General features: G+C 39.8%; 1 protein-coding gene across 2 annotated transcripts in view; it reads right to left on the bottom strand.

The window, feature by feature from the left end:
• VEPH1 (ventricular zone expressed PH domain containing 1) overlaps nt 1-16,314 on the bottom strand; it is a 235,637-nt gene that overhangs the window by 197,851 nt on the left and 21,472 nt on the right. For both annotated transcript variants that reach the window (XM_047100256.1, XM_047100255.1), the window contains exons 2-3: nt 15,536-15,751; nt 5,900-6,074 (exon numbers count right to left, since the gene is read on the bottom strand). In XM_047100256.1, coding sequence (XP_046956212.1) covers nt 5,900-6,074; nt 15,536-15,751 — 391 coding nt within the window. The remainder of the gene's footprint in view (nt 1-5,899; nt 6,075-15,535; nt 15,752-16,314) is intronic.

Consider the following 16,314-nt stretch of genomic DNA (forward strand, 5'->3'; position numbering starts at 1 on the left):
TTTGTCTCACATAGAGAAAGAAATGAGGTGAATTTATCATAATTAACTAGACAGTCTTTTCTAGACTATTGCCAGTAAGTCAGAAAGGAATTTGGACTCTTGCTGAGACAATATAACATTTTCTTTCCAAAGACTTTCTACTTAAGTTTCAAATCATTTGAGGTCATCTTGTGATTTGTGCCAGAGGGCCATGTAAAAGGCGTACTAATGGAGAGGCATATTTCCTTATTATAACCATTGATTCAGAAATGCAGAGGAAGAGACATCACTACTTTTAGTTTTGGTAGTAGTGATGTGCATTGCATCACAGCGTTCCAAAGTTTGGAAAGGATTTCCCTACAAGCCCTTAAATAATCCCTTACAGTTGGAGATACTCTTCCACAATATTGTCAGCTTCCTGGGTAAAAGATGTGCTAAATTATGCTGTACTAAGCATTGGTTGTGCTTTTATATGCCAGTTCTTGACAGGTTTTACAAAGCATCTAAATGGCAAAGAACAAGTTTGGAGAATTATTCAAGAGTCATTGAAAAATGACTCTCCCACTCTGAAAAAGTTATGATGTCACAAAATATTAAATTACTTCTGATATTATTTTTTAAATATTTATTTATTTTGAGAGAGAGAGTGCCAGCAGAAGAGAGGGGCAGAGAGAGAGAGAGAGGGAGAGAGAACCACAAGCAGGCTCCTTGCTCAGCACGGAGCCCAACGTGGGGTTGGAGCCCAGTGTGGAGCTTGATCCCATGACTGAGATCATGACTTAAGCTGAAATCAAGAGCCGGATGCCTAACTGACTGAGCCACCCAGGATCCCCACTTCTGATATTATTTAAGCAGAAAACAAACTTATTACCTAAATGACATCCTTGTCTTATTTTTTAAGTCAAGGAAGTATTTAATATTTTCCCATTAAGTATGATTTTAGTTGTTGTAGATATTCTTTGTTAGACAAAGGGTGTTCCTTTCTATTGCTAGAGGTTTTTTTTTTTTTGTCATGAACAGACTTTGCATTTTACAAAAGAAGAGGATATACATATGTATATATAATATTCTCTTGTATACATATACAATATCCCCTTAATCAATTGAAGAAAGGTCTCCAAAATTCCTACTTCGCAAAAAAATTTTTTTTCATGCATGGGTACTGAACTTTATGAGATGGTCTTACTGATCACATGACTTTTTGACTCTTTAGTCTTTAACTGTGGAGAATTACATTTTGAATATTAAGACATTCTTGCATTCCTAGGATAAACTCAACTGAATCATTATGAGTTTTAGAATAACAATAGTTCTTCCCTCACAAGATATTGGGACAATTACATGAGTTAAGAGACCAGAAAATGGTACACATTAAGCACTCAGCAAATGTTAATGTTATTTTCCATAAGCATTGCTGGAGTCATTTTTATTTGTGATTTTTATTTGTGATTCGTGATTTGTGCATCTATGTTCATAATTAAGATGGGTGTGTATTTTCCTTTCTTGTGTTTTCCTTTCTGGTTTTTATGTCACATATATACCAGCTCACAGAATTAGTTGGAGAATGTTTTTTAATTATCTGAAAAAGCTTAGTTAAGACTGTAATTATTACTTGCATATTTTTTCTAATTGTACAACTGTAAAACTAAATGGAACAGGGTTTTTTAATTTATTTTTATTTCATTGGGGGGTTGATTTAAAAATACTGATTTGTCTTATTTTTTATAGAGATATTCAGGTTTTCTAGCACCTTACCTCTCAAGTATGAACCAAGGCAATACTGTTCATACCTTTTCTTTTTTAAGTTTATTTATTTATTTTGAGAGAACTAGAGAGAATGCCCATGGGGGCGGAAGGGGGGAGAGGGAGGCAGGGGGAGAGGGAGAAGGAGAGGGAGAGGGAAGGGAGAGGAAGAGAGAGAGAGAGAGAGAGAGAGAGAGAGAGAGAGAGAGAGAATCCCAAGTAGGCTCTGCACTGTCAGCACAGAGACTGACATGGGGCTTGAACTCACAAACTGTGAGATCATGACCTGAGCTGAAATCTAGAGTCCAATGCTTAACTGACTGATCCACTCAGACACCCTGATACTGCTCATGCCTTTAATTTTTTTCTCCAAATGGAAGAATTTTTCACAATTTCCTTCTCATTGGAAGAATTCAGAGAATATAAAACAGACAAATGGAGTCTAAGCAATTTAAATAAAATGAATTTATATTTACATTGAATGTAAAAGTCAACGTTACTTATATATAATTAATAATGAAAAGTAGTAAAAAATTGGCTTGGAAATATTGAAATATTGGCCTTCAGGGATAAATACACAAGCTCTTTGACAGTCTCTCATGATTGACTTGTAATTATAAAGGAGGCGTTTGGTTTGGAATTAAGGACAAACATGTATAAAACAATTGAAAAATGTTATCAGTGGAGTAATATCAACTAAGTATAAGAAGTAGTCACCACTGGTATACCACCAGTCTTGCCTGACCCTATCTGGTCTACTTTTTCCTTACTATTTTAAAATGAAGGTAGAATGGTTCCGTTCATAAAATTTACACATGCCAAGAACTCGAGAAGAACTACAGATACACTGAGATGAAAGTATCATTATCCAATAAGGTCTTGTTATGCCAAAGCAATGGGGTAATTCTCTAAAAAAGGAAGTATAAGGATAAAACTAAGTATATAAGGCTGTTTGTTGGTACCCAGTATTCATTTTAACCATTGCTAGCAATAACCCTGGATTTGGGGAGCAGTGATCTGCATCCCATCCATGTAGTTCTGCTGTAGTTGACCCCCTTTCCTGCTTTGAGGGGGTTCATTACCCAAGCCCAGCCAACTGAAAGACTGTGCTCCCAGGAACAAGCATGGATTGGTTCAGAAATAGGCATATGGCCCATGTTAGGTCAAGCAGAGACAATGAGACTGGGTATGGAGATTTTTTGCTTAATTGGTATTCTTGATGATGTAAACTGGAAGCTGCAGAACCCATAACATGGATCATGAAAATGAAACCAATCCAGGGGCACCTGGGTGGCTCAGTCAGTTAAGTATCTGACTCTTGATTTCCAGCTTAGGTCATGATCTTACTGTCATGAGATTGAACCCAGCACTGGGTGTTGAGTCTGCTTAAGATTATCTTTCTCCCTCCACCCTTCCCCCAAATCTCTCTCTGTCTCAAACAAAACAAAACAAAACAAAAACAAAAAACAAGTAGAGAAAAGAAAGAAAGTGAACCTAATCCAAAGGAAGCAGAGTTGAGTAATGACTTTTGGTACCACCACTGAGCCCTGAATCAAGTCATATGGGAAGTCTGATGTATTTATGTACTTTTCAGTCATGTGTTCTGATAAGTTCTTCCTCCTCCTCCTCCCCTCCTTTGTCTTTTCTTCCTCTTCTTCATTATCACTATCCTCCTCCTCATCACCGAGCTATTCATACCTGGTGTTTCTATCACTTAAAATACTACTAATTGGTAAAATGGGGTAGTAATAGGATTTTTGTTATGGAATTCTTGTGAGGATTAAACGATATAATCCATATAAAGTGCTTAATACATTATTTGGCATAAAGAGAGCATGAAATAAATTTTAGCCATTGTAGTTGTAATTGTCATAATCATTATTGTTATTACTGAGTAGATAACAACCTCTGTAGACATTGAAAAGTGGGAGAGTGCAGATTAGGATAATATAAATCAAGGAAGAAGATCTAAAGGGAAGAAAACTATAGGTAAGGAAAACAGAAATCCCAATGATGTCTCCTAGGGCTGATTGTAGGGTATATATGACAAAGATATGCAGAACAGAAACTTACTCAGAGACAGCAAGATCCTCTCTACCCTGCAGCTTTAAGTTTGATGGGCTCATGTGAATGGCTGTAGAGTTATACAGACACATTAGTCTTAAAAAATCTAAACCCTGAAATATGTAGCCCCAACTTCTTATAGGTCAAATTATCATGTCTTTTATGGTAATTTTTACAGTGTCACATCGAATAAACCAAATCGTTTGTTTATTTCAAATGCTTGCAATGAATTCAAAAAGTGTATTTGTGTTTCAAAAGAGTTCTTTGTTATTAAAAGTGCATTTCAAAAAAAGAAAAAAAACAAAAAAAAGAAAAAAAACATGAGCTAAGCTCTTGGCAGCTGCAAAGGAACAATTCATTTTTTTTTCAATAAATCTGTTACTTGCAAGTCAACTACCATGGTTTTAAAATGTGTGGTGTGTAGAAGCGTTTTTTAATATCATATAAAATCTCTTTCAACTATGTAGTCAAGGTGGTGAAAAAGGCATAACTGCTTTTCTGGACTTTTAGAAACTTTAGCATCATGATTAAAAGTTAAATTAGCAATTCAATCCTATAGCCAAAGAAAATGAGAAATTAATGATACTGCCTAGTAACATCAATGACAAATCTTTAGAGGGAAACACAGGTAAAGTGATGAATCTCCACTGTCAAGGCTGGGCTTCAGACATATCTGGGCATCTGTCAGACCACTGAGGTCAGATGTCAAGGGTTGGTGCTATGAACTCTTCTTAGGAATGTCTAGTACAATGAAAAAAGCCTTTGTCCTTGGTGGGCCATAGTCATTTTGAAAACTTTTTGATTAATTTCTTGCTAGCTTGATTCTTGGCTGGATAGTTGAGCCCAGGCATGAGAGAGAAAGTTTTTAGACAGAACAGAAAGATACATTTTACTGCAAACTTGGGAACAGTTTGGTACTGGGAGCTAAGCAACCCCGCTTTGGGGCCTCTTTATCAAAGCGTAACACCAAGGAGAGAGACAGGTGTTCTTCCCCATCCTGCCATAGGCTGCCACATGAAATTAGTGAACTGGGGGTTGGCTCCTGAAGCTTCAGGGGGAGCGGCACAAAGGAACAGAGGCTGCCATCCTTGACAAGGCAGTATGCAGGGAAATCAGTTCCTGGAACCTCCATGGTAGCAGCCACAGAGTTTGCTGGGCTCGGGGTAGTAGAAGTGGACACACCATAGCATGCTGGGCCAGGAAGCATAGGGAGAGTAACAACGTGGGCTTATGAATTGGTCTGGATACCTCAGAAAGGGAGCATTTGTGGAGCATGAAGACTCTAAGAAACACTTGGTCTGAGTAGACTTTACAGAGGGTTGATGCTCAACCTGAGCACTTGGGGTATGTGGCAGTAGAATGTGGGCCAAGATATGCATAGACCTTTGATTATTATTAATGAGAACTGGGGGAATTGGGTGCATATCAGATAATACCATATATTGTCTCTGATCCCAAATCAAAGATACCAAAAAAACCATGGTTTCTGACAGATCTGAAACCAAAGGAAAAAACTTAAGAAAAGAGAATAATTTGACTGGACTAACTTGATCTCTTTCATTCAAATATGAAACAATTAACAGAGATGTCCTGATTTGATTTCTTTATGGCAGTATTTAACACAATTACACATCAGTCCCAAGTCATGTTCACAATTGAAGGAGTCTTCACATGTTCTCTGGTATGGTATATTTTACCTAACATCCCTTGCTTTTGGAAACCAAAGGCAGGAGAGGTTGTCCATCTGCCACTGAGAACAGTGGGACACGTTCCACTCAGTGCAGACAAGTAGGTTCTCCACAACTGGTAGCTGGACAAGGTGACCAGAAGCATGGAAAACACCCTTCCCCAAACTGAGAAGTGTAGAGTTAGAAGAGAGAGAGCTTACAACTCCTCTATGAGTCAAAATAATTCATCTGCCCAGTGAAGAGACACAGACCCAACCAGCCCAAGAAATCTCACCCCCGTTCACCAACCAGCTAGTGGCAAAGCAGAGAATCTAACGTACCTCTCAATACTCTAGGTCTCCCTTCCACAATCCATTACTGCTTCATGAAAATATTTTCAAATCACTCCTAGAAAAACATCCCCACACGCAGCCTTTGCACCATACCTTGGAGTATGCTCTTTACTATAACGTCTGTGTGATCAGCCAGAAGATCCGCCTTGGTGATTGCAGCCAGGGACAGGTAGTTGGACATATTCCTGCACAGTTCCTTGTTGCCTCTGTGGAGGAATTTCACTGCTATGGGGATGGCTAACGCCATCACAGGGGGCCGGCTGTAATTCTGAGGAAACATAAGAAAGTAACAAATAATAAGTGGCTCATTATTCATTCATTTATTCATTCATCCAAAAAAATATTTATGGAGCTCATCTCCAGAGTGCAGCTGTGAAAACACAGACCCCACCCTGTTTGCATTGTATTTGGGCCTCTGGGAATTCTTGTCCTTATTAGGGAGACTTGGAGGCAAACAGGCAGCTAACACCGTACGCTGATGGGGGCACTGACAGGCAAAGTTCAGAATGCTGAGGGAACAAAGGAGGAACACCTAACCCAGTCTTGGACGGTGCCAAGAAAGACTTTCTGGAGGGAGTGGTGTCATAGCTGGACCTGGTGGATGAACAGGAGATGGCTGGGTGATGGCAAGGAAAGGAATGAACAGAGGAAAAGCACCTGTGGAGGCACAGAGGTGAGGGAGAACATGTACCTTTGGAAATTGTGAATAGCTCACTGCGGTGGGAGTGTGGGCCATGTGGGAAGGTTGGGGTAGGGAGGTGAGCACAGGAACTGGAAGAGTAAAAGGGACATGATTAGGAAAGGTCTGGCATTCCATGCCAAGGAGTTTGAAATTGATCAAGAGTCACTGATGACAAAAATAACTCATCAGATTTATACTTGAGAAAACAACCCAAGGAATGTTGAACAAGTCACTTTTTTGACTTTATCTTAAAAACTAAAGTTTCAGCCAGTGAGATTCAGAAGAAAAAAAGTGAACGAACATGAGACTAAAAATGAAAGAAATTCTGGGTCCTAAAACAATTCTCTTTTTCATATACTCCGTGATTGACCATCAATGTCCTTATACATTAAATAGTGCTATCTGCATTTAATTGCCTATGAGGGAATAATAGTTAAAACATACAAAGCATTTTCTTAAAAGTGGATGGTTTGTCTTCATTACCATTAGCTATTCTGATCATCAACCCCATCCTTTAGCCTAATTATAAGGCAAATGTTGCACACTGCACACACTACATTTGACTTCATATTATTATATTAGAAATAAAAGGTGTTTTTTTTTTAAGTTTATTCATGTGAAAAGTGCTTATATCTTGCCACTTGTGGATTACTCCCTCTAATATGTCCCACAATTCTGGGTTTATGGTAGGTGTTCAACAAACATCTGAGAAATTGAATAACTAACGAAGAATATATAAACCTATTGTGATAGTTGTCATCAGAAACATAATGTGACAGGAAGGAAGGCATGGAGGTAGGGGGCCCTTTTGCTCCCATCTGTCTTGCTCATGTTGCTGTTAGCAATGGCTGAGTATAGGCTCAAACCTCCAATGCCATCCATTTTTAGGACTAGTTGATTGTGCAGCTGAGTTGTTACACACTCCTTAACAGACTCCTATTTCCATGGCCAAGGCCACATGCTACTTCTTTCTAATGAGGGCATTTGCCCTCTTGGCTTCAAAGGTTGTCAAATGACTCAGACATTGACCAATCAGAGAATCACATCTCCTTAGTCCAAATAGTAGGTTCAATAATGGGCAAATTACCCAATTACAATTAAGGAGTCATTAAAAGGGCTCTGTGCAAGAGATTCTCTCTTCTACTGAATCAAAAGTGCCGAGAATGGAAGACCAAGAGTAGCTGGAAGACCAAGACCAGCTTTGACCTCAGTAGGAGAGAATCTCTCTGCGATTCAAGGCAGCATGGATCTGAGAGACAAACTGAGGGAAAAAAAATGTCCTGGTGACATCATTTGGGCCCCATGCATTAGGCTGTGCCTGAGGCCAATACTAGCCCCAAATATTTCTGAGACAATTATCTCTTTAGTACTTAAGCTTTTTTCCCTCCCAGTCCCTAGAAACAAGAAATAGACTTATAAATCCTTAATTCATTCCTGTAGTTGCACCCGTTTTCCAGATTGAAGAGTCAATCTGACTACTGAGCAGAGAAGGTAAGTATTCAAAACCCTAACCTGATAACCCCACAGTTAAGTCAGCCATGTTGAAAGCTCTGACCTTATCCCTTTGCGACAAATCATGTGCTTCTATAGCAGTTCCACTCACTAGGTTTCTGTCCTATCCTTCTTAGAGTTCCTAACACGTCTATTAGTACCATGGCTTGCAGCCAGACTTCTCTGATAGCAGGCTTTGACTTTATCTAGAGTATTTCCTCTCCTGGTGAATTTAATTGGGCCTGATTGGACTGGGCCATTACTGATGTGATGAGCTGTGAGGTCTCCCTGGGAGGCTGGCTGCAACCTGCCTTTCAGCTTTAGAAGTCTGGATGTGTGTTTAGTCAGGCCAGACAGAATTGTTTGGATCCACTGATGCTAACTCACACCAAAGGATTTCTAAAAGCCCAGTGCATAATCCAGCATGCCAGTTTACTCATCTACAGTGAGGGTCTTTCCTGGGTCAGACTCTTTCACATTATCAGGATATCAGGAACCAGATTACTAACCAGAATGTTCACAGATAGGCACAAAATCAGATAAAGGCAAAGAGAGATCCTGAGGGTTATGTCATCCAGGCCATAATGAAACCTGACTAAAATAACAGTCCTTCTCTATAACCAAATCCCTATCTCTGGTGACTAACTGGAACTTTCCTGTCCATCAGAGTCAGTCTCCACCCCTCCCCCCAACACACACACACACACACACACACACACACACACACACAGTGCTGAGTAATTGTACCATAATAATGACCCCCCCACTGAACATCCTCTTTGTGTTGACATACTCTTCAGAGTATGTAATTTAGGAAGTGGTTGTGTTAGGGAGGCTGACTGATTTGTCCATCTTCTCCATTATAATCTTATTCTATCACTGTTCCCTTGAGGTTACATTCAAGTTACCTCAATCACAGTATTTGGTATTTTCCAAAACATTGTCTCACCTGTACAATGTTTGGGGTTGCCCCCACAGACAGCCAGTCTTTCCATTATGTGTAGATTTTTGCTAGTTTAGCTTTTAGATGACAAATCTTTGTCCCTGTCATGGTTGATCAAACCCCCAGTTTTGAGAGTGGAATGCAATCACACAGTTGTTCTCAGAGCTTTCCAACAAAAAACTTCATGTCCAGGTTTACTTTACCTACTCTGAATCTTCAGCCAAGAACAACTTGCAGCTAGAAAAGTACACGTCTTCCATTAGAGGAATATATCTTCAAGCACATTTACCTGTAACTTACTTAGAAAGCACAGATGGTCGCATTTGGAAGTACAACTTGTGTTCCCCACTAATCATGAACACAGATGGTACAAGATCAATGAAAATCAGTATTCGCAGCAACTGAGGTTTTTAAACCCTGGGGTGAGCCAATATTTGCCAGAAACCATGAAAGAACAGGCTGTCTTAACCAATTCGATCAAATTCTTCTTAAAACAATTCTAAATGTTCTAGAGAAAAGTAGTGGGCAGCTATTAAAGTCTTTGAAGTGTGGTTATAGGTGAAATGTATAAATGTTTTTACAGGTAAATAATGTCATTATTAAAAGAAAACAAAACTTTGGGGTGCTTGGGTGGCTCAGTCAGTTAAGTGTCCGACTTCAGCTCAGGTCATGATCTCACGGTTCATGAGTTTGAGCCCTGCATTGGGCTCTGAGCTGACAGCGCATATCCTGGAGGCTGCTTCGGATTATGTGTCTCCCTCTCGCTCTGCCCCTCCCCTGGTCATGTGTGCTCTCTCTCTCTCTCTCTCTGTCTCAAAAATAAATAAACATTTAAAAAATTAAAAAAAAAACTTTAACATACTCAACTTTTTTGTTTTCGTCCCACATATGTCATCCAGAAATTTTTCAAATGACAGGAGAAGTAAAACATTAAGCAAAGAGCAAATTGTTTGTAGGAACAAGGAATTCATACCAAAGGCTCTCAATCTCTAAATAGTGTCTAGACCATTGCTAGTGTGTCGAGAAGCCATGGACACTGCTGACAGAAACAGGATGTCAGTGAGAGCCTGGGAGGTCAAGATGAGGCTAGAAAGACACCAGGTCCCATGGGCCCTAACAGGTACCATACAACCTCCTTCTAATGGCTGGGCTTCACTTACAAGTGAAGCAAAAGGAGTTGCTAATGCAGTAGATCTCAGGCACATGAATTTATTTTATCTTTGGTAGTATTTAGATCACAGAAATGCCAATGGTACACACACAGAGAAAGCCCTATGGTCACTGTACAAATAAACCACTTTAACAGCAGCTGTTAATGCTGGGGCTTATGATGGACCTTGCCCTTCAGTGTAGACGTGAGATGTTGGTATGCATATCATCTTACACACAATTCAGTGCTCAGTACTCAGAGAACAAATTCAGTGAAGTACAGGGTAGATATAAAGACTTGCTCAGGGGGACAGTTACTTTTAGCTGTAGAAGCAAAACAAAAGGTCTTTGTTCTATGGATGCCAAGAATTGTATTTCTTAACTAGATTAGCACCAATTTGAGCTATTGGCGGAGGTTTTCCTTTTGAAAACATGCACTTTGGGAACATGTCCCAGAGTTTTAAAATTGAAAAGAATAAAGCTAAGTAAAAGAGATATCTATCTGAGATGATAGCAACTAAAAAGCTCTTTGGCTCTTGGGCTTTGAATTCAACCGAAAGCCATAAAAGAGTAATCTCAAGAAATATTAAGTGTCATTTATTAAAATCACTGTTTTATGTTTTTTCATCCTGCATCATCGATCAGAAAATCAAGCAAATTTTGGATTTATATCTAAAATGCTTGGTTCTTAGCAGCATGGCTATATATAAAATCTAAATGGAACATACACCTATATTTTCCCAGTGTATTTTCAGACGGGTAATAAAGGAGTGGGTCTCAGTAACCTGGGAGATTATATCCCAGTCTCCTCCCTTTTTTTTTTTTTTTTTTTTTGTCACTGTCTTGTGTGGCATTAACTGATGAATAAGTACTGAGACCCATTCTGGAGAAAAGCATAGAGCAGTCACATCGCCTGATCTATTCAGTACTTCATTCATTCATTCATTCATTCACTCATTCAATAAATACTATTTTGAGCACTTACTATATGCTTACCATTCACAATTCTAGGTGCTGGGACTACATCAATAAAACAGAGCTTCTATTTTGGGGAGGGGGAGACAAGCAATGAACAATGACTAAAATAAATAATTAAATGAATAGCTTGTTAGAAAGTGTTGCGTGTTATTTTACAGTTTTCTACAGATAATGCTAATGCCAATCAGAATTAATACTCATGTAGCATTTCCTGTGTTCCAAATATTTTATGTCTATTGTTTAATGACTAATTCTTACAACAAACTCATAAGGCAGCTACGGCATTTTACAGATGAGGAAATTAAGGCACAGAAAGATAAAATTGCCCAAATCACACTGCAAGTAAATGGTAGAGCTGGGGTTGCCTACTAAATAAACTTCTAGATCAAGACAACCAATTCTGCCTCTAAGAGTTGCAATGGAATTGCTCTCAAAAATGTCTAAGTCACTTTGCTGGCAATGCCAGCCAGGGAGAGGCTTTGAATCATCATATAGCATTAACTGAAGAGGAAATAAGAATCCTGAAGTGTGGAATCAAGGTGAATGGACAGTTGGTTCATCTTAAAAAAAAAAAAAAAAGAAAGGAAAGAAAAAAAAGACCTTCTGATTTCGAACAGTGAATTTCAGGATTTTTTCTATTCCTCCCTCCTGCCCCCCAGACAACCCCCTGCAGCTATCTCCTTCTTTATACAGTCATCAATAGTGTGAGCATACATGGAAGAAGAGATAAAATGCTGAGCTTACTTGGCAACAGCCCCATAAGCAGTTTGGTTGGGGAAGATACTGCTGTAACTGGTGAAACCAGGTATTGGCTCTCAACCTCATAACGGTTGGCCTGTCAATTCAAGCTAGAACGTCATTCTAGCACATCAGCTATGTCAATAATTACAGCCTTCTTGAGGTACATTTTCATTTTCTTCATCAGTCTCCAGGATCGAATTTATCCTAGAAAGCATCGTGCCTTATAGGGGGTACCCTCCCTTTCAGTATTTTTCTAGAGGCAAAGAAATAGGCATTGGCCAGCTCCACATAGCATCCTAGTCAGAGGAAGCTGTGGTTTGACATAGGTTCTTCTGGATGGTGGCTGGACCACAAATAGAGATTGCTTTTATAATAAAAGCTGGTTCTCATGAGCAGCACATATTGTTATGCCCATTTTACAGATAGCAGAACAGAGGCTTAGAGAGAGAAAATAACTTTCCAAACTCTCATTTATATAAGACCAAGAGTATTTGACTCTAAGGCCCTCAAGATCCAAAGCTCTTTCCTATTTTACCTCTCAGCATCTTCTACAGGAGTCAGAATTTCAGACCAGGAGGTGAGCTGAGAAATCAGTTGGTTCATCCTTTGTTTTATAAATGACAGGTTATAAGACTTGTTTAAAGACATGGGGTAGGTTGGCAAAAGCATTTCACCAAAGGCAAATGCAGTCACACACATGGACTGATTTTGTATTGAGGAATGTACAGAAGATGAATACTGGAATTAAAAAAAATGTTTTAAGGTAAATGTATCAAGTTCATAAATTTAGGGGCCAAAAAGAGAAAGAATTAAATATATAATTACTAATTAAAAGTGGAATAGGAATGAGTCACCTGAAGTAGGTTTGGAGTATAGGTTAAAAAAGGGATTTGGGGGAAAAAAAGACAGAAGGTTTCTGTGTATGTGAACATATTTAGCTTGAAATTACAGTGAAATGGCCAGAAAAAAAATTGAGTAAAATGGCCAAGGATGTGGGAAGAACTGGTAGGTCTTGCCTGATAGTGTGATTCTGGGATTGCTTATCTGGGGAGGTGGATGGGTGGAGAAGGGCTCACTCTTGGTTGTTTTGTTGGTTTTTTGGGGGGGTTTTGTGCAAGCTCAGAATGCTAAGTGGTTGGCTTTAAAGTTGATCTACTGTTTTATTTTACTGAAAAAACAGAACAGAATATGAGTCATCTGGATTTCTCCATGGTTCCCACAAGAACCTAAATTACGTGTAGTACCAAGTCGTATTTTCAATATTTACCACAGGCCAAAAATGTCCCCTTGAAATTTGATCAAAGCAAAATGGCAAAGCTGCAACCACAGCCTTGCCTTTGGTTCCTGGGGTTGGCTTTCTGGAACCACATCCACTGAAATCACTGAACTTTGCCAAAAAGCAAGTTGGTCTTCAGGGCTCCCTGCCTTCCATTTTAATCCCTTCCGCCTCCTCTGAGGGCACACAGTGAACAGCCTGTGCCCACACTCACCCTGCAGGCTGGAGTTGCCCATCTCTGTGACCCTTGTCCCTCTCGACCAAGAGGCTGATCCCTTAGCTCTGTTCTCTGTCCCTTTCCATAATAGTGCTTGTGCTCAGGGCCCTGCTCTCAACAGTCTTACGGAGTCATCTCCTTGGAGTCACTGATCAGCATTAAGTTGAACATTCTTATTTGCTCCACACCTCCAACCCCTTTTTAAATAGGGGACATAATGCCTTTCCCAGGATGAAACATCCCTTTATGTTTTAATTTGGGGCATTTTGGAGGGCAGCCTGCTTATAAATCTTCGACCTTGATCTCACTTCACAAACCTGGACTTTTGCACAAGCTTGGAATGTTTTGTCTGCTTGAGACGTGCTCTTGCTCTGCCTTTCTTACCTGGTGAAAATTCTGGTAGGTACTCACAACCCTTTCCAAATGTGGTCTTCATCCAGAAAGGCTTCCTGACTCTCTAGAACTGTACTAACACAGGAGCCACGGCCCCCGTGAGGCTACTGAACACCTGAAATGTGACTGCCCCAAAGTAATATGTGCTAAAGCACACACCAGATTTGTAAGACCTGGTATACAAATAAGTAAAATATATCATTGATTTTTATATTGATTATGTGCTGAAATAATATTTGGATATATTGGGTTAAGGAAAAATATTATCAAATAAATTTCATCAGTTTCTTTTCTTTTTCATGCGGCTACTAGAAAGTTTGAAATTATATATACGGCCTATGTTTGTAGCTTACATTCCATTTCTATTGGATAGTGCCACTCTAGAATCCAGACCAATGGTTTTGAAATGACAGTGGGAGCTGGAGAGTATGGATGGTTTCTGAATTTCTGTCTGAATGTCTGTGGAATGGCACTTTGGACTAAAATAAACTGTTTCTGATGAATGTCGATAACGTATTCAAGATAATCAGTGAAGAACAGTCTTAGTTGTTATATCCAAGCAGTATTCATCTTTCATTAACTTTGCTGAAATCCCCATTCCCTCCCCTCCCATCCCTAGCCCTGGGGATAAAGGAAAAACAGGGTGATACTGTGTGTAGTCTTTTGTTCAGTTGAACAGTGTCTGGACTAGACAGACAAAATGGAATATGTTCCAGTTAAGTACAGACAACTGTGAAGAGGAGGAGGGAGGGAAGAGGGAGGAGTAGGAGAAGGAGGAGGAGGGGGGATGAGAAGAAGAAAGGAAGCTAATATTACCTGCTACACACAGTGCTAAACACTTCCACATAACCAGAATTTCCTGAACTATGCTCAGAAACCATAGTTCTGAGAGATATTCATAGATGTCGTATTGAGGGTAGGGAGGGGAAAAGAAGTTCCATAAGCAATTCAGATTGAAGAACACTGTACTGAACAAAATTAACCAGCTTTCTTAATTGCGGGACTTTTCAGAGCCTTTAATATGCTATGAAACATTATGACAGCCCACAAGGGAAAAATTGAATTCAGTGTTTCCAAACTTATTTGGCCACAGAATTCTCTTTCAAGAAATACCTATCAACATCACCAACATTTACTGATTGGTAAAATTTGTCATAAACAATGTCAATTTCATCTGCATTTTATAGGTAGGAAACTGTGGCTTAGGAAGTTAAATGACTTCCCTACTATTTCAATCTTACATAATTGTTCTGTGCTTAAGCCAAAATTACAAATTCGTATTTTCACCAGAGGAAGGAATGTTTTTTAAGTAGGCTCCATAGCCAACATGGGCCTTGAACTCATGGCCCTGAGATCAAGAGTCACATGCTCTACCTACTGAGCCAGCCAGGCGCAGTTAGAATAGGCAAACATTATTATCGTGGAAAATTCACAACACATGTAGAAGCACACTTAAAAATGGTTTAGTCAGTTCTCTCCACATATTCCAAGCTCATTGCCCCAAGTTCAGACTCCACCCCCTCTCTGTTCTTAGATGAAAGAGGTCTCTTTTTTTCCTGAATTTTCCAGAACTGGTTATTTAAATCTTGGCATATACTAACGTTAGGTTTTTATAGGCACACGTCTTATCTATCTAAATAGATTGGAGCTTGCTGTGGTATTACTTTGAATTCCCCACAGTGTGTCTTGAGACGGTAGAAGCTGTCTAGAACCTTGTTGGGCTCAGCAATAATGGCTTGTGGTATCTTTTTACGGTATCTAAAGACTAGGGAAACGTTAGCTCTTGGTTCAGAGACACCACGTGTTCACCTCCGTTGCAAAGCCAGTATCAAATAGCGTGATGTTTAGCACTGACGTACCTGTAAAATGCAACTCATGATATCAGAAGCAATTTTTGCATGCGGAGTGTCTTCGTCTTTCCCAGAGGGTCTCAGGTTGTGTTCCAAGCAGGAGTCCCAGAGCCCCACAAGGGCCTTGGCATGCTTTTCAATGGACTCTGTCTCTCTGATGGCTGTTGTGATTCGCGTGATACAGATTTCAACCACTGCCTGGTCATTGTTATTGGTTTGGTAATCCTAGTTGAAAGAAAACCTTCATATTAAATAACGCTCTGGAAAGTTATCTTTCAAAGGACCGATACAATGCCAACTTACTCATTTAGCAAGTGGGTGTGCCATACTGTGTGCTAAGGGGTGAGGTTGTAAAGCTCCGATACAAGGAGGGCCTTCTTCCTTGGGGATGAGAATCTTGTGGAGGAGGTGATAGGCAAATGAGCTAAAATGGAGCAGGTTCCTGCTCTCACAGATACATAGCCAGGGAGCAGGGAGAGTTCAAAGCAGCTTGATTATTCACTTGCCAAGCGGGTTTAATCTTCAGGCTGTCTCAGTTTCTTTCTTTTTCTTTCCTTTTTTTTTTTTTTTAATGTTTATTTTTGAGAGAAACAGAGACAGTGTGAGTGGGGGAGGGGCAGAGGGAGGCAGAGAGAATCCCAAGCAGGCTTCACGGCTCAGCGCAGAGCCCAACGTGGGGGTCAAACTCACAAAATGGTGAGATCATGACCTGAGACAAAACCAAGAGTCTGTCGCTTCACCAACTGAGCCACCCAGGCACCCCAGGCTGTTTCAGTTCCTAGGCCCAT

This window comes from Lynx rufus, unplaced genomic scaffold, assembly GCF_022079265.1.
Source record: "Lynx rufus isolate CCGP_SWC_20201006 ecotype Redwood Valley unplaced genomic scaffold, mLynRuf1.p SCAF_5, whole genome shotgun sequence".
Taxonomy (NCBI): Eukaryota; Metazoa; Chordata; class Mammalia; order Carnivora; family Felidae; genus Lynx; species Lynx rufus.